Genomic DNA, 18,576 nt, shown 5'->3' on the forward strand with positions numbered 1-18,576 from the left:
TAAATGCATGCCTCACAGACATGATAAACATATCTATAGAAAGTTTTAAATTATTACTTAACGAAATAAAACAAATCAAAAACAAAAACTTGTTTAATATGTAATCCTTAACGATCAATTTCTCTCTCAAGGCGCGTCCAAAAATGAAATTGCAGGATCTTTGCGACATTGACTCACATTGACTCACAGTGAATACACTTTATTAATAAATAATTCAGATATGTCCTTACTCTTTCCCCGACACATTTATTATTTATTTTTGCCGGTATTTGTTTTAGCCTACTGCGTGCGATTGAACGCGGATCTCTTCCAGTTGCGCCAGCCGTTATCGAAAGTAAAAGCGAAAGTCTTGTGTTGTTTCCACCAGCGCGACATTATTGATTGTCTAAAATATAAAAAATAAGGAGTAGCCTAAAACAGGCCCGATGCGGGCCCTGGCATAATATGAAAATGTGAAAATTATGTATCCTGTTATTTATATTTTGGTATGCATTTTAGAAAAAAAAATGGTTAGGATTCAGGTGTTGCAAATAGTGATTAATCATGATTAATCCACTGAAAAGTCTGATTAATCTGATTAAAAATTTTAATCATTTGACAGCCCTAATTTTAATGTATGATATGATACTAAAAAGACAATGCAATTCGATGCCTATCATGGTTTTAATGCATGTGGTTGCAGTTAGTTATGTGCACATACTGCTAAAATTGTGTTGAATGGTACATTTTCATCAGGACAAACTGTATTTACTGTGTTTTTGTTGTTGTAGGTTTGGGAGTAAGGAGGAGTACATGTCCTTCATGAATCAGTTCCTAGAGCACGAATGGACCAATATGCAGCGCTTCCTGCTGGAGATCTCCAACCCAGAGACCATCTCAAACACAGCAGGCTTCGAGGGTTATGTTGACCTGGGCCGTGAACTCTCCACTCTCCATTCTCTCCTGTCGGAAGCCGTCTCACAACTCGATCAGGTGAGGTTCTGCCATTGGGAAAATATTGTTTTTCTCAGACAAAATCGTACTATCAAATCTGATTGTTATTTGAGATAAAAAAGTAGATTTTGAATTACAACCAGCTCAATTTAGTTTATCAAGTGATTATCTTAAGTGAATGGATTTTTATATAAGATAAAATACAGACAGTACTGGCTTTAAAAAGCTGACTGGATGAGCTACACTTTAAGCCGGTTATATACGTAAATGTGAAATGGCTAATATTTTTACATTTATGCATAAAAAGGTTAGTTCACCAAAAAATGAAAATTCTGTCATTAGTTATTTAACGTCACTCTACTGTTATTCTTCCAAACACAAATTAAGCTATTTTTGATGAAATACAACAGCTTTCTGACCCTGCATAGACAGCAACATAACTAAAATGTTCAATCATCCCAGAAAGGTAGTAAGAACATTGTTAAAATAGTCCATGTAACATCCAGAGCACTGTCTTCAGATGCACTGTAGTGTTAATTTCGTCACCTATTTTTAATTTAGTCTTAGTCTTAGTCTTGTGCCAAATGTCCTTGTTAGTTTTAGTCATATTTAGTCATTCACATATCTTTTTTTGTTAGTCAAGTTTTAGTCGACTAAAAGTCTCGTCATTTTAGTCTAGTTTTAGTCAAAAGAAAACTCAACGTATCTTAGTCAAGTTTTAGTCGACAAAAAATCTTTTAATTTTAGTCTAGTTTTAGTCAAAAAAGAACTCAATATATTTTAGTCTAGGTTTAGTCAAAAAATTGTAGCCTTTTTTTTTTAAATAACACATTATTACTAGATTATTACTGATACACATTTCAGTAAAAAAAGTGTTTCACATATCTCAAACATTGGTTAAATGTCATAATTACCTGACAAAATAGACTTGTTGAATGATTTTTGTTGAATGCAAATGTTAAACGTGTCTGGTTTTCAATTTCTGATTTAGGAGACATATTCACAAATGATTAACCCTTTCAGTGGTGAGTTTAAAATATTCTAGCGGACCCCCTGAGAGTGAGTTTTTTTTAAGCGACCGTTATTTTAGAACGTTCGTCCTTATTGTTTCCATGGCGACGCATCAAGCTTGTCACGTGACACAACACAGTCACAATAACACTGTATGACAGATAGATCGCTTTTATTTCGTTTTTTGCCTTTTTTATCCAGAATACTTACACACTTGCTTACCATGCCATGAACTATCTATTATTCCGATTCACAAATATGTGTGAATTAGCATGTTTCGTCGTTTAAAACCCTATATAAATTATCTGGATCGTAATCTGTAACGTGAGATGGGCGCGGCCATGTTTGTTCGCGCTGCCGTTCAGAGTCCTGTCAGGCGTATTTACAGCACATTCATTCATCCGTTTCTCCCGAAATACATGCAAGTAAGTGGCTGGTGAACTAGAAGAGGAATAGAGTGAACTTTTTAGTTACTAAGCCTATGTGTATGTGATATGAATAAAACACATCGGCAAATTATATTTGAATAGATTGTTATTTGCTGCTTCCATAGACCTTTGTGTGTATTTTACAAACTCTAAATGTCTCCTTTTACTAGTACTTATGTGTATTTAAATGTCTGAAACCTAAAATAAGCGTTATGTGGTTAAAAACACTGCATAGTTGTGATTATATGACAAGAGCAGAGCTAGTCCGTCTCTGGCTCAGCGCCAGCCAGCGCGCCAAAGCGCAGTTTGAATATTTTAAAGCCGTAACAGCTGATGAAAAAGCAGAGACGATTGTAGACGAAAATGAAGAGAGATTTTATCTTAGATTTTATTTTATGCAAAACATTTTCGTCTCGTCTTTTTTCGTCAACAATAATGCATGTTAATTTAGTCTTAGTCAGCGTTTTTGGACAGTGGTGCAGTCTTGTCATCGTCTCGTCTTAGTCATGAAAAAAAAGGTCGTTGACGAACATATTTCGTCTCGTCTCGTCTGACGAAATTAACACTAATGCACTGTGCCATATTTACAAGCAGAGGACTGCATTTACCGTTATTTTTGTTTTCTTTGTGCACAAAAAGTATTCTTGTTGCTTCATAACATTACGGTTGAACCACTGATGTCACATGGACTATATTACCTTTCTCAGCCTTGAATGTTTCTGTTACGTTGCTCTCTATGCAGGGTCAGAAAACTCTCAGATTTAATCAAAATATCTTAATTTGTGTTCCGAAGATGAACAGAGGTCAAATTATTAATGAGATAATTTGTATTTTTGAGTGAACTCAAGCAGACGCATTATCCATAGCGACCTACAAAAAAGGGAACGAAGCAATTCATCAAAGAGCCAACAATCATTGTAGGACACAAAGGCAGAATTATTAGACGATATATGCACACCAAGTTACTAGAAACCATAAAATAGAGATAGAAAATAAAATTAAGATTGCTGTTAAGGTCATAAGGTCATTTTCATTCTAATTTTTCACACGTAAAAAAAAAAAAAATACAACCTCATGTTGTGTCAATTGCGTTTACACACTACCTCCAAAATTTCCGTCCGTCATAAAAAAATTCGGATCAGGTTAAATTTTCAGCGTTTTCGCATCCGTAGGAAGCATTTTGATAGGAAAGGATGACGAATATGAAAAAACCCCTGAAAAAACTCATACAGAAATTTTGGACTTAGTGTACAAGGACCTTTAGACTAAATTGTGGAACATCAATAGCAATGTAGAAACACTAGAAACATTAAAATCATTGTAACACACCGCTTCTCCTGTCGTCCTGCTTCAAACTGTACTGGAATAACATGTAACTCTGCAAATTGCTTGATTAGTACAAGCAAAACAATCTGCCAATGGGGTAAGCAAAAATATCTTATTTCAAACAGAAAACAAGATTATTTTTCTTACCCCATTGGCAGATTATTTAGCTTGTTCTAAGCAAAAACTCACTTAATTTTGACTTAAGTCAGTGAAATTATTTTTACTTGTCTAGAAAATCCTTTTTGATTTAAGAATTTTTAGATATTTTGGCTGGAAACAAGACAAAAAATCTTAAGTAAGAAAATCATTTTTTGCAGTGTATTATGTTTTTTCTGTAGTAATATATTGCCTGTATTCAACTGAGTGAGTTCACAATGCTCCATTAAGTTTAAACCCAGTCATTCACAGTTCTCTCTTGTGTTGTAGAGTACTATCACTAAGCTGGGTCCTTTAGCTCGGATCTTGCGGGATGTGAATTCAGCCCTGACGAACCCCACCGGAGCCCCGTTGTCATCTCCCACTGAGCGCGTTGGCTCTCCTACTCTACCCAGCAGCAGCCTTTCTACCGGTCTGCAGAAAATGGTCATGGACAGTGAAATCACAGGGTAAGTCTTATTGTATGTAGCCAAAGTTCTCACTCTCAGCCTGGTTTAGTTTGCAGATTCTAAAAGTAATAAGTAATATCCAATTTAACTTGCAAGCAAACATCTTGTTTTGCATTACTTATGCTTCTAACCGTGGAACTGATAAACTGAGGATGAACAAGAATTAATCAACTTTAAAATATCCAAATATTTCTGATTCTGTGGGCTCTGGGATGTGATCCATGCGAGCTGATGGCTATTTACTGTGGCAGTCTGTGAAATGAAAGAAAATACTTTTAAAGCGCTCATATATTTAGGCCAAGAGTCTTAAACACGACACTGTGAAATGCAAATTAGGCTGTGGGGAAAAACTGCAAGCTAGTAAAATCTTTATCATTCTGTTGTGGAATAATACAGTAAAAATGATGCGGTAAAATGTGTCTCAAGGAAAGCTCTTGTAAACACAGCATCTCTCGCTGCTTGACTGATTACCCGGTGCTTTCAAAGAAGATTACTTGCCCTAGTCATATTAGTCTGTTTTTAAAAATTTTACTTAACGAAGATAACATTTTAGTGCAAAATTAAATATTCAAACATTTCGTTTAACAAAAACTTGCTTGTTGAATAATGCATTTTTTTAGTCAGTCATATGCATTCATTTTAGTCCGTTTTACTCTGGCTAAAAATTGCACTAAACGAAAATAACATTTTAGTGCAAAATTAAATAATGCCAATTTTATTAATAAATAAATTTATTTTATTAATTTATTTTACTTGTTACAGTTCCAGTGTACCCAGATGACTTAAAAAAAAGTTTTTAACGATTACTTTAATTTGTTTAAAATCAATTAAAATTAAATGTTGTCAAAAATTTAGATTTATTGGGACCAGTGTATTTTGTATAATTAAGACACAATTATAGTTTTTTTATATATATATTTTGAATTACTTTTATTGTTATATTTTCTGTTTTAATATTAAACAGTAAAACATTAATATTGTGTAATATTATTACAATTTAAAATAACTGTTTTCTATTCTAATATACTTTAAAATGTAATTAATTTTGTGATGCCAAAAGCTGAATTTTCAGCATCCTTACTCCAGTCTTCAACGTCACATGGTCTTTCAGAAATCATTCTGATATGCTGATTTCATCTTCAAGAAACAACTTATGTTGAAAACAGTTAATAATAATATTTGAATATGTTGATACAGTTAGTACACTTGATATTTTTGAAAAAAAAAACATTTTTCCCCAAGATTCTTTGATTCTTTTAAAAGTTAAAACGGACAATCTTTTGTAACATTATAAAATGTCTTTACTGTTACTTTACACACACTGCTGAATTAACAAACAAAATCTTACTCACCCAAACTTTTGAACTGTAGTGTAAATAGCCAGGTTTCTCCATGAGAAACAGATTTGTTTTGACTGAAGAGCACCAAGCAAGACATTGTTTATACTTTCCTACTCTTCAACCTTTTCCTCAGGGTGGTTCATGCTCTAGCACAGTAATCAAAGACATATTTTTATGTGGTGTTGAATCAAAATCTATTTTCCTGTCATGAGACTTACTTCACATGTTTTGTCAAATAACAGTGTTTGAACTGTGATCTGTCACATTAGTCATGCAAATGAGCTAGACTGCCAAACAATGACTTTGATTTGAAATAAAGAACAGCTGTGATCTTCATTTTGTCCCGTTGCCATTTGGACAGGTTGGTGGATTTTACTCGGCTGCCCTCGCCGACCCCTGAAAACAAGGATCTGTTTTTCGTAACGAAGAATTCCGTGATCCAACCCTCACCTGCCCGCAGCTCCAGTTACTCGGAGGCCAACGAACCAGATGTTCAGATCCCCAATGGCAGCAAAAGCCTGTCAATGGTGGACCTACAGGACAGTCGCTCTCTCGAGAGCGCTCCCAACACCTCCTTCAGCGACCCCATCAACGACAGCCAGACCTCTGTTGGCCAGGGCACGGGAGTATGGACCACCCGCACCATTAAGGGCAACACGCCCAGCGGTCCGACCCTGAGGAGAGCAGGTCAGACCCCCACCACACCGAGCACAGAAACCGCCCCGGGGAGATCCCAGCTGCTCGCCCCGCTCTCGTTCCAGAACCCAGTGTACCAGATGGCCGCCGGATTGCCCCGTGCGGTGGCCGATTCAGGATCTGAATGCCAGAGCTCCATCAGCTCCCAGAGTAATGCAGATGAAGCGGCTACTATGGGGTCAAAGCACCCATTCCTCAGCCAGTCCAGCACGGGGGCCAGCGGCGGAGGGGGCAGCAGCGGGGACGAGTTCATTCGGTGTTCTGGAGAGTTTACCCGCAGACAGCTGTCCCTCACGGAGACCCAACACCAAGCCAACGTACCACGCCAGAACAGTGCGGGCCCGCAGCGCCGGATAGATCAACCGCCTCCAGCCGTCACAAGGGGACGCACTCCGCCCAACATGCTCAACACCACACCGTACCCCCGCCCCTCTAGTGGAAGTATGATGTCATCGTCTCCTGATTGGCCAAGCAGCGGCACCAGACTGAGGCAACAGTCGTCATCCTCCAAAGGGGACAGTCCAGAATCCAAGCAGCGCACCCTACACAAACAAGTGAGTTTGTTTTTACACTTTTTTTCTTTTTGTCTTTTGATAAAATACCCTTTAAATTTCCATGAATACTAGTGCAGGGCAACGATTCATTGCGATTTATCGCATCCAAATTAAAAGTTTTTGTTTATATAATATACAGGTGCATCTCAATAAATAAGAATGTCGTGGAAAAGTTCATTTAATTAATACAGTAAATCAAATTCAACTCAAATTGTGAAACTCATGTATTAAATAAATTCAATGCACACAGACTGAAGTAGTTTAAGTCTTTGGTTCTTTTAATTGTGATGATTTGGCTCAAATTTAACAAAAACCCACCAATTCACTATCTCAGCAAATTAGACAAGCCTCTCAAGGCTGCGGTTCTCTCTGTTGGTTGTGCATCTTTTTCTTCCACACTTTTTCCTTCCACTCAACTTTCTGTTAACATGCTTGGATGCAGCACTCTGTGAACAGCCAGCTTCTTTGGCAATGAATGTTTGTGGCTTACCCTCCTGTTATTGAGATGCACCTGTATGTGTGTGTACTGTATATTTATTATGTATAGATAAAGACACACATACAGTATATATTTTGAACATATTTACATGTATTAACATGTATATATTTATATTCATATAATTGATATTATATATATATAATATATTTAATATATAAACTTAATGCATGTGTGTTTATTTATATAGACATAATAAATATACACAGTACACACACATATTATGTACACAAAAACTTTAATTTTAGATGCGATTAATCACGATTAGTAAATACATTCTTTTTTTTTAGTTTTACAGAATTTTACTTGTTTAACAAAAATTTGCCTGTTGAATAATGCATTTTTTTTGTCAGTTATATACAATAATTTGAGTCAGTTTTACTCTGGCTAAAAAGTTTACTCAACGAAAAAAACATTTTAGTGCAAAATGAAATATTCAAACATTTCATTTACCAAAAACGTGATTGTTGAATAATGCAGATTTCAATCAGTCATATGCATTCATTTTAGTCATTTTTACTCTGGCAAAAATTTTCGTCAACAGAAATAACATTTTAGTGCAAAATTAAATATTCAAGCATTTTGTTCAACAAAATGTATTCAACTCAGTTATATACATTAATTTTAGTCAGTTTTAAAAAATATTTTACTCAACGAAAACAACTTTTATTGTAACATTAAATATTTTGTTTAACAAAAGCATGCTTGTTGAATATAATTAATTAATTAATTTAGCTAATTTAATTAATTGTTTATTTATTTTATTCATTTATTTTACTTGTTACAGTTCCGATATACCCAAATGTCTTTTAAAAACTACTTTGATTTGTTTAAAATCAAACAAAATAGAGATTGAGATCTAAAACAAATTGCTTTAATGGGACCAGTGTATTTTAGTATCACTGAGATACTATTATAGGTTTTATTAATATTTTGAATTACTTTTATTGTTATATTTTCTTATTTTAGTCAGTCTTTTTTATATGCTCTATAATAGTTGTAGTTTAGGGATGCTCATATTGACCGTTTAACCGTTAACCGACAGTAAGAATTTTAACCGATTATTACTATCAGTTAAACGGTTTAAAAGGGTTTTTTTCTATTATTTTTTTTTTTTACGTTTGCTGCATGGTGAAAGAAATAATGCTATTTGTAAGTTATCTGTTTACTCACGCGCGCGTGTCGACACGTGCAGTGTGGCTGTACAGACATATTTCGCTTCACCTTTACTTAGTTAACAGATGTAGTATATGCAACTCAGTGGCAAGTGGCGTTATTGGGTTATCAGAGAGTGAATCTGTGAGTGAATGTATTCAAATTCTGAATGAATTATAGTCTAGAAAGTGCGCAATAGGCGCTGCCGTTACAATCACTGGAAAGCTATCACTCATCCTAGAGTAGTTCATCGCAATCTCATAAAGTTATTAAAAAGTAATAAAATAACCTTTACACTGCACAATTAATCTCTTATTTATATAATGCCAACACTTTCTTTGTTTTAATAAAAGAGTTCGCGAAAGTTTAGAAATCAGCAAAACTGAAACCGGCACTTTGGTTGGTGAGTGGATTGTAACATAGCCTCCTCTGATTGGCCACAGCGATAATCAAATCAACATACATGTCTGTGATTTGCTATTGCTGAACGCTGTAAAACACGCGCACACGCATATGACAGTGGATGGAAGTCCCGAACCGCAAATTGAAAGGGTTTTTGTGATGGTGTTTTTTTCGCGGATCTAAGAGTTAACAGGCAGCGGTCCTGCCTATCCGTACAGCATGAGGACATGTTAAAAACTAGGCACACTGAGGTATTGGCTGGCCTGCTATATTTTTATGTCCGACGAGAAGAATAAGACCGGTACAGTTCTTCAAAGCGCATAAAAGGATTTAGTGTGTTTTAGTTTTGTCATCTTAATTAGGTAGTTATTTAATTTATACATATTTAGTGTAGGCCTATTTATATTATTCTTTTTTTTTTTCATTCAGATTTTCTCTGTTCTCAGAACCGCTGCTGATGCGTGATAATTTAAGTATATGTCAATACAGTTTTTGTTGTTGCTCTGTATGCTGCTGTTTGCACGTTAAAATAAAACATTTGCTTGTATTTTTAATGTATCATCACAGATACTCGTGCATTCTATTTTTATTTTAAACTAATTTATTATTCTAATTTTATCAGTTAACGGTTAATGTTCGGATAACGAGCAGCGGTTGTCGGTCAGGAAAATTAACCGAAATGAGCATCCCTATTGTAGTTATTTTATATTATGCCATATTTTGCCATTGCAGAGCTCCATACACGACATGAAGTGGTAAAAACAAGATATTACTGATATTATTTAACTACAACGAGGGAATGAAATAATAAAAGATAACCTTAATTGATCATTTTTAATAATTTAATAATTTTTCATTAATAATCAAAAAATTGCTATAAGGCTGGCTATCTATCTATCTGTCTTTTAGGAAATTAAACATGATGATTTTTGCCTAAACAATAAACTGTTTTAGAAAATAAAATAGACTAGCATTAAAGATGAGTCCCAAGTTATATCTGGAGATCAAAATATCATTGAGCATTAAGGGTCGGCTCTACTTAAGTTGTCCTAGTCAGCAACTACTTAGCAACCCAGCAGAACACCCCAACAACCGCACAGCAACACGCTGACAAACTAGCATTTTGTCCGTTCACATTTTTTTCAGAAATGTTGTAAACCTAATCATTGTTATTGTTACAATCAAGAAAAAGATACTTTTCAAAGTTCCATGTTCTCAAGAGACAGCATTTTAAAACTGATCACATTCTTTGCGTCTCACTAGGTTCGTGAGTTGCTACATTCCCATAGCTAATTGAGATACCACCAAATTAGCTAGCGTTCAGCTGATATCCTTAAAACAAATTGGCACTCAGATCTCTCAGGGGTTAATGAGTCTTTTGGCGCATCGCTACAATCAAACAAGGCTCTTAGATTGAGACGAACGTACAGCCCTCTCACCGTCAAAGGCAAAAGGAACGGAGCAGACAAGCAGAATTAATTGCTGGAGCGCAAACACTGAGCTAGTGATTAAATGACTGCTCGCATTGTCCAGACTGTTGCTTTGATGTCTGCGGAATGAATCTTCATTAAAAAAATGATCAAGTGTTTTTCCTAGCGAGCCTAAGTGCTGTCGTCACCTTGAAAAGTTTTAAGGCACTTGTTTGTTTGTGCATGTTCGTGAGTGTGAGCGGAAACTAACAAATCTATTGTTGAGTCTCATTTAGATAGCATAGCCATATTATGATACAATAATGTATTTGTGTATATGTGTTTGTGTGTGTGTGTGTGTGTGTGTGTGTGTGTGTGTGTGTGTGTGTGTGTGTGTGTGTGTGTGTGTGTGCGTGTGTGTGCGTGTGTGTGTGTGTGTTTGAATGAACTTTTATTAGGCTCCATCTCCTGTGAATCCTAATGCGTTGGACCGTACTGCTGCATGGCTGTTGAATATGAATGTGCAATATTTGGAGCAGGAGGGAATTGACCCAGATTCGAAACACCGGGAGGACTTTCCAAACAAGGAGGATCTCACACCAACTGAAAAGGTAATAATGAGAGTTCTTCCTGCAGCACAGCAGTAGGAAAAACAGCAGTATATGCAGAAATACAGCAGGCTTACTGTTTGTGTGATCAAAACTGGCCTCCCACAGGCACACAGGAAGCACTAGGAGAAGATGATGATTTCTTATAAAATATGTTAGCTGGTTTCACTATTTGTCATCTCTGGAACATGATGGACTTTCTGTGATGTCAGGACATATTGATGAGTATTATCAAGATCGTGCTGAAGCTGCTAGGTACAGTTGAGGTCAAAAATTTACATTCCCCTTTCAGAATCTGCAAAATGTTAATTATTTTACCAAAATAAGAGGGATCATACAAATTGCATGCTATTGTTTATTTACTACTGACCTGAATAACCTGAATTTCACATAAAAGATGTTTACATATAGTTCACAAGAGAAAATAATAGTTGAATTTCTAAAAAATTACCCTGTTCAAAAGTTTACATACTCTTGATTCTTCATAATGTGTTGTTACCTTAATGACTCACAGCTGTGTGTTTTTTATTTAGTGATAGTTGTTCTTGAGTCCCTTGTTTGTCCTGAACAGTTAAACTGCCCGCTGTTCTTCAGAAAAATCTCTCAGGTCCAACAAATTCTTTGGTTTTTCCAGCATTGTGTATTTGAACAATGACTGTGATTTTGAGATCACACTGAGGACAACTGAGGGACTCATATGCAACTATTACAGAAGGTTCAAACACTCACTTATGCTCCAAAAGAGAAAAAAATGCATTAAAACTTTTTGAATTTGAAGATCAGGGTAAATTTAACTTATTTTGTCTTCTGTAGCCTCTGAAGGGCAGTACTAAATGAAAAAATATGATATTTACACAAAATAAGAAAAATCTCTATTCTGTTCAAAAGTATTCACCCCTCGTCTCATGTAAACCTACAGTAATTAATATTTATTAGCTCTGGGGGGGGGGGGGGTAGTGATTTCTGTTTTAAATAAATTATATTCTATTGAACTTTCTATTCATCAAAGAATCCTGAAAAAAACATATATCACGGTTTCCACAAAAATATTAAGCAAATATTAAACGGATTTCAACAAGAAATAGTACTTGAGCACTGAATCGTCTTAAACTGATTTCTGAAGAATCATGTGACACTGAAGACTAAAGTCGTGGCTGCTGAAAACGTAGGAATAAATTACTTTTTTAAAATATTTTAAAAGGAGTAGGGAAATTCTGTCTTTAATTACTCACCCTCATGTCGTTTCAAACTGTAAGACTTTCAGAACACAAATGTGACCCTGGACACAAAACCAGTCATAAGTGTCATTTTTTTCTTAATTGAGATTAATACATCAAAAAACATCTGAAAGTTGAATAAATAAGCTTTCTATTTGATGTATGGTTTGTTAGAATAGGACAATTTTTGGCCGAAAAAATATGAAAATCTGGAATCTGAGGGTGCAAAAAAATCTAAACAGCAAATAAAATTTTTTTGCAATGCATATTACTAGTCAAAAATTAAGTTTTGATAAATTTACTTTATTAAATTTACTAAATGTCTTCATGGAACATGATCTTTACTTAATATCCTAATGATTTTTAGCATAAAAGAAAAATCGATAATTTTGACCCATAAAGTATGTTGTTGGCTGTTTCTACAAATATACCCGTGCTACTTCAGATTGGTTTTGTGGTCCAGGGTCACAAATTAAGATATTTAATTAAGGTACTTTCTGACCCTGCATAGACAGTAATGCAACTGACATGTTAAAGGCCCATAAAGGTAGTAAGGACATTATTAAAACAGTCCATGTGACATCAGTGGTTTAACCGTAAAGTTATGAAGCTATGAGAAAAATTAAGACTTTATTCAACAATTTCTTCTCTTACTTGTCAGTCTTTGCACAAAAAAGTATTCTCGTAGCTTCATAACATAAAAGTATTCTCGTAGCTTCATAACATTATGGTTGAACCACTGATGTCACATGGACTGTTTTAATAATGTCCTTACTACCTATTTGGTCTTTAATGTGTCAGCTGGCTTGCATTCTGTGCAAGGTCAGAAAGCTCTCAGATTTCATCAAAAATATCTTAATTTGATTTCTAAAGATGAACAAAGGTCTTATGGGTTTGGAGCGACATGAGGGTAAGTAATTAATGACAGAATTTTCATTTTTGGTTGAACTATCACTTTAAAAAAATCTGTCCTCAAACTTTCGAACATAGTGTAAATTGCTAACTTTAACATTTTAAACTATTTTCCTTCCTAAACTAAACTTAAAACTAAACTAAAGTTTTTTTTTTTTCCCCTGAGCACCCAGACTCCAAGATATTTTAAGCTTAGTTCTAGTTGCTTAGTCATGGTATCTTGTCCTAAACTGATACGAGGACTGTGGGTGTCAAACGGCAGACAGGTCGATGTCGTTCAAAAAGTAAAACCGCAATTTGAAAAGGACTTTAGATGAAGCTGACTTTTGATCTCTGTAGTGTTGTAATTTAGGTAGACAGGCTGAAATCACTACACTGCAATAGTGGAGTGCAAACGCCTGGTTCAGGCTTGTCTACCGTCTCTTTCCCCTGCTCTTTAATGAATAATGAGCCCGGCGGAGTGCACCAAGTGTGTACACCCACATACTCCAACATCTTTCTCAGCAGAACCCCACTGCATTCGTGCTGTTTGAAGCTGTTAATGTAAGTGATACTATGAAGATTGGTTGAATCCTCTACAGGGAATGTAGCTTATTGCACAACAGTGTTTTAGATGCAAAAACACACAGGAAACCAGGTTTATTATTCCAAGTCTTTGCATATTTATAAATCAGTGGGTTTCTGTATCTATAAGCCCTTAACCAAGCAGAATCTCAAGATAGAGACTATCAACAGTGAGTTCTCAAAAACTTTCCTCTCCGTACGGCTGCATAAAACATTTCATATAACTCTTTCTTAGTTTCTGAATAGCCTGAAGCAACAGCACAGTGAAATAAGTTTTCTAAATCAGAATGTCTGTCCTATTTTCTAGTAAAATGTGACCCTGGACAACAAAACCAGTCTTAAGTAGCTGGGGTATATTTGTAGCAATAGCCAAAAATACATTGTATGGGTCAAATCGTTTTTCTTTAATGACAAAAATCATTAGGATAGTAAGTAAAGATCATGTTCCATTAAGATATTTTGTCAATTTCTTACCATAAATATATCAAACCTTTTTGACTAGTGATATGTATGGCTAAGAACTTTATTTTTGGATTTTTTTGCACCCTCAGATTCCAGATTTTTAAATTGTTTTATCTTGCCCAATATTGTCCTATCCTAATCTCAGTTTTAAAGAATTTACCCTTATGACAGGTTTTGTGATCCAGGGTCACAAGGGCGTTACAGGGTCACCCGCGGTTACAAGTCATCCAAAAATATTTTAATGATATTCGGGTCGCGGTCGGTCGGGTCATTTGAAATAAAGATGCCAATTAAACCTTTGTAATTTATATAGTACTAGACACAATTTTCTAAGAAATACATACAGTAGACCTACACTTTATTGGCTGAATAATTTACCTTTTGAATGTTGAGTGTTATTAACTGTTGAATAAATGCTGACGCGGGACAAAATCCCCGATTTCCCAACACGTTGAACAAAGCAATGCCATTGTACCATTTTAATAGGCTACTTCTAAACGCATATAGCTCAGTAATGTCAGCTTTATGTATTTTCTGAGAGGGGGTGGGATTTTTGTTGGGAAAGTTGGGGGAGAGACGCACACTTCGATTAGCCTGGATAAACACATGCAGCATCTTAATTGTTGAGAAAATGGTATTCCTAATAAATTTCTCAAATATTTTGGTTATGTCCAATGCTTCTATTTCTTTTTGGAATTATTTGACACATTTCACTATGTCTTTTCAAATGCCTAGGTCTGTTTAATATCCTTAAATATAACATTTCTAGCACTAGTTGTAAACATTTATTCAAGCAATAATATATAAATTATCTCATGTATATGCTTGTTTAAAACCAGGGATTAAAAACGAATTCCAAGTAAAAACGGTATTTTTTCTTTACATTTCCAGAGAGCGAAACAAACGAAATTAAACATTACTTAATAAATTCAAAGCACTGTAATTTACTTATTCATTTGATACAACTATTAATATATATAAAATAATATTATTTTGTCATATTCGTGATTCCTGAATTTATATATGAAAACTTTTTTGAAATGCATTCGTTAGCCTATTAAGTTGATTTAATATTCTTGATCATTTTTAGAAGTTAAAAGTTAAGAAAAAAGGAATTCGCTTGTAGTCTATTTATATTTAGGGCTATAGGCTAATCTTTTTCTGAACTTTTATTATACTGTAGATCGAAATAAAATAATTCTTGATCATATTTAACATCGGAGAATCACTGACATAATTTAGAGTACTTCGAAATTATGAAACTATTTAAAGGATATAAAGGAAAGACAAAATAAATCACAACAAGAACAATCTGTATTTTTCTTGTAATCATGAACATTTCTTTTGAAAAACTTACCTAATTAATGCCGAATGATGTTTGACAGTGAAGGCATCCGCATATCCGCATATAATCGCTGGTGTCAGTCGCAAATATTAAACATGCGGGTCAGGAAGCGGGTCGGTACAATATTTACCTTTTTTTTTTTTTTTGCTGAACAAAGGTTGAAAACGTCGGGGCCCGCGCATCACTGACCCCAACTCCGTCCACGGAATGCATGTTTTTTAAATATTCTGCAAAATGCAAAATAACTTTACATCAATACTAGCAACGCTTCGATTGATATCAATCCACTCGAAATGCAATTCATTAAGTTAAATTATGGAATAGTGTAATGTTAAATGAATGTTTAATAACTGACAAAAAGATAGTTTAAATAAGATAAACACATGCCATTTAAACAGCAATCGTTTTATTTCACTTTTTCTAAGTCTTAGTGTGCAAATCTCGAATCAAATCATTAATGTTTGCCAAGTCAGTGAATGCATTTTAAAAACTATTTGTGCGAAGTGGATTGGCTATTGGTGAACTGTCAACAAAATTCTAGCCATGGCAATATTAGTATGTAACATATCAATTTCTTTCACAAGACTGATTTCTGACAAATAGTCTTCATTAGATTAGGAGAACTGACAGGGATCATATTTATACTTTTACATTTAGCTGTTTAATCTGCTGTTACTTTTAAATCCGTATTCACAGACTATAGCCTGCCCTGCTATAATGAATGTGCGTCAAAGCGCTAAAAAAAAAACACTAGCATTGTTACTTTGATGGATTCACTAGCTAACTTGAAGTGACTTTTCTTTGAAGAAAAAAAAGCTCCTTATGTCCAGTTTCTTTTCTTTTTTTTTGTACATGTATGTCACCCAACACAACTTCTTGCACGGGAATGAACCTGAACGCAGCCATAGCCTCTCACATGATAGCAGGGAAAGGCACAGCCAATCAAAATGTTCATATGTGTTTTGCGGGTGGGAGAATGTGATTTATCCCTTTCTGCGTGTCTAGGTTAATGTTGACAGCGCAATTTTTTTTTTTTTTTTTTTTTTTTTAAGTGGATTTAATTATTGGTGGGCACATTTCAATGGTTGTAGGATATTGGTGGGGACACATCCCCTGTGTCCACCCTAAATCTACGCCCCTGCAGGGTCACAAATAAGTAAACATCCCTAAAACAAGATCAATTAACTTGAAGTCTTAATTTGGAAATGAAAGAGTGAGTACATTTACTGTTAACATATGCTGACTTTGTCTAGTAAAACAAGTGAAAATGTCTGTAAAATAAAGTGCACGTATGCATGTGGCAGACACTTTTGACCAAAGCAGCTTACGTTGATTTCAAGATCTCAAGATACATTGATTCCCTAGGAACTAAACCCATGACCTTGGTGTTGTGAGCAGCAAACTCTAATGTGAGCTACAGGATTGCCAGAAAACACATGAAAAATTCATCTTTGAAATATTCAGTAGCACCTACTAGATATGTTTTGTACAGCTTTGCTGGATTTCCCAGGCTTAGCAGACAGATACGAGATGATTAGCAGGGCTCTGTTCATGTAATATGCATTTCGAGCCACAGCCGTACACACCCGAGAGCTCCCTCTTTACACCGCTTTTGTTGCTCTATAATCTTGCTATTAGAGTGCTTCATTCTCTCTTTCTCCTCCTCAGTATCAGCAGGAGATTGCTCTCCTACAGGAGAAGCTGCGTATTTCTGCTAAGAAGCTGGAGGAATATGAATCTCGCATGAAGAACCAGGACGACCAAACCCAGAAGATGCTCCTGGAGTATCAGGCCCGGCTTGAGGACACGGAGGAGCGATTACGCAAGCAGCAGGATGAGAAAGAGCACCAGATGAAGAGCATTATCACCAGGTGAAGATTTGGGGTGGTGTGGCCTTGTGCTTAAGAAAACTGAAACATTCTAGGTTTACTCACCCCCATGTCATCCAAGATGTTCATGTCTTTCTTTCTTCGGTCGAAAAGAAATTAAGGTTTTTGAGAAAAACATTCCAGGATTTTTCTCCATGAGTCGGATTTCAGTTGGAGCCAACAGGTTGAATGTCCAAATTGCAATTTCAAAAGTCCAAAAGGATCCCAGCTGAGGAATAAGGGTCTTATCTAGTGAAACAATTGGTTATTTTCTATAAAAAATAAAAATGTATATACTTTTTAACTACAAATGCTCATTTTTATCAACATAGGCGAATGTACCGACTCTGTGTTTACAAGGAGGGTGTGCAAAGAAAGTCAAATGCCCTTTACAAAAAAAATTATAAAACAACATCCTATTATTTTGAAGTTGGAGAAGAAAATGAGAGTTCTTCACCCCACCCTATCTTTTTGAACTGGAGAACATGCATGAAGTTGTAGACGTGCATCGCAGAGCTAGTATTTCTAATTAAAAAGTATATAAATTATTATTATTATTATTTATTTATTTTTTTATTTTTTTTGAGAAATTACCAATTTTGCTAGACAAGACCCTTATTCCTTGACTGGGATTGTGTAGAGCCCTTTGAAGCTGTGTTGAAACATCTTGGATGACTTAGGGCTGAATAAATTATCAGGAAATTTTAATACAGGAGTGGCCTAATTCTTTGAGAACTGATGACGCATCTGTAGCATAAAGATTTATGTGGCAATTTTATGATTCAGGTTGATGTCGGTTGAAGAGGAGCTGAAGAAGGATCATGCAGACATGCAGGCCATTGTAGACTCCAAACAGAAAATCATCGAAGCCCAGGTGAATTAAATATCTAATCATCTTTTACAGGTCTTTATTCAAGGTGGTGTTTATTTGTAATCAAAAAGTTTTCATAATGTCGTTCAACTGGTGCTTTTGGATCCATAATCTAAATTTAAGTGAAAAAATATTTGAATTAACACGCTATACTGAAGTGAAAACTACTTAAAACAGCATTTAGCTAATTTTTGTATAATTATTATGTGGTTTAATAAACTATTAAATGAGAGACTAAAATTATTCCGTCACACGTCAGTGGAATTGAAGTAAACTGGAAAAAAGTCTTAAAATATACACTTTCTCATGTATATATACAGTTGAAGTCAAAAGTTTACATACACCTTGTCCACAAGAGAAAATAATAGTTGAAT

The 18,576-nt window shown here is 35.1% G+C and overlaps 1 protein-coding gene across 1 annotated transcript in view; it reads left to right on the forward strand.

Moving 5' to 3' along the window:
• Positions 1–18,576, forward strand: part of dab2ipa (DAB2 interacting protein a) — a 64,215-nt gene that overhangs the window by 40,222 nt on the left and 5,417 nt on the right. Inside the window, 6 exon segments of the mRNA XM_073818616.1 lie at positions 771–972; positions 4,125–4,303; positions 6,005–6,893; positions 10,814–10,966; positions 17,132–17,334; positions 18,118–18,205. Coding sequence (XP_073674717.1) covers positions 771–972; positions 4,125–4,303; positions 6,005–6,893; positions 10,814–10,966; positions 17,132–17,334; positions 18,118–18,205 — 1,714 coding nt within the window.

Source organism: Garra rufa, chromosome 15, assembly GCF_049309525.1.
Source record: "Garra rufa chromosome 15, GarRuf1.0, whole genome shotgun sequence".
Taxonomy (NCBI): domain Eukaryota; kingdom Metazoa; phylum Chordata; class Actinopteri; order Cypriniformes; family Cyprinidae; genus Garra; species Garra rufa.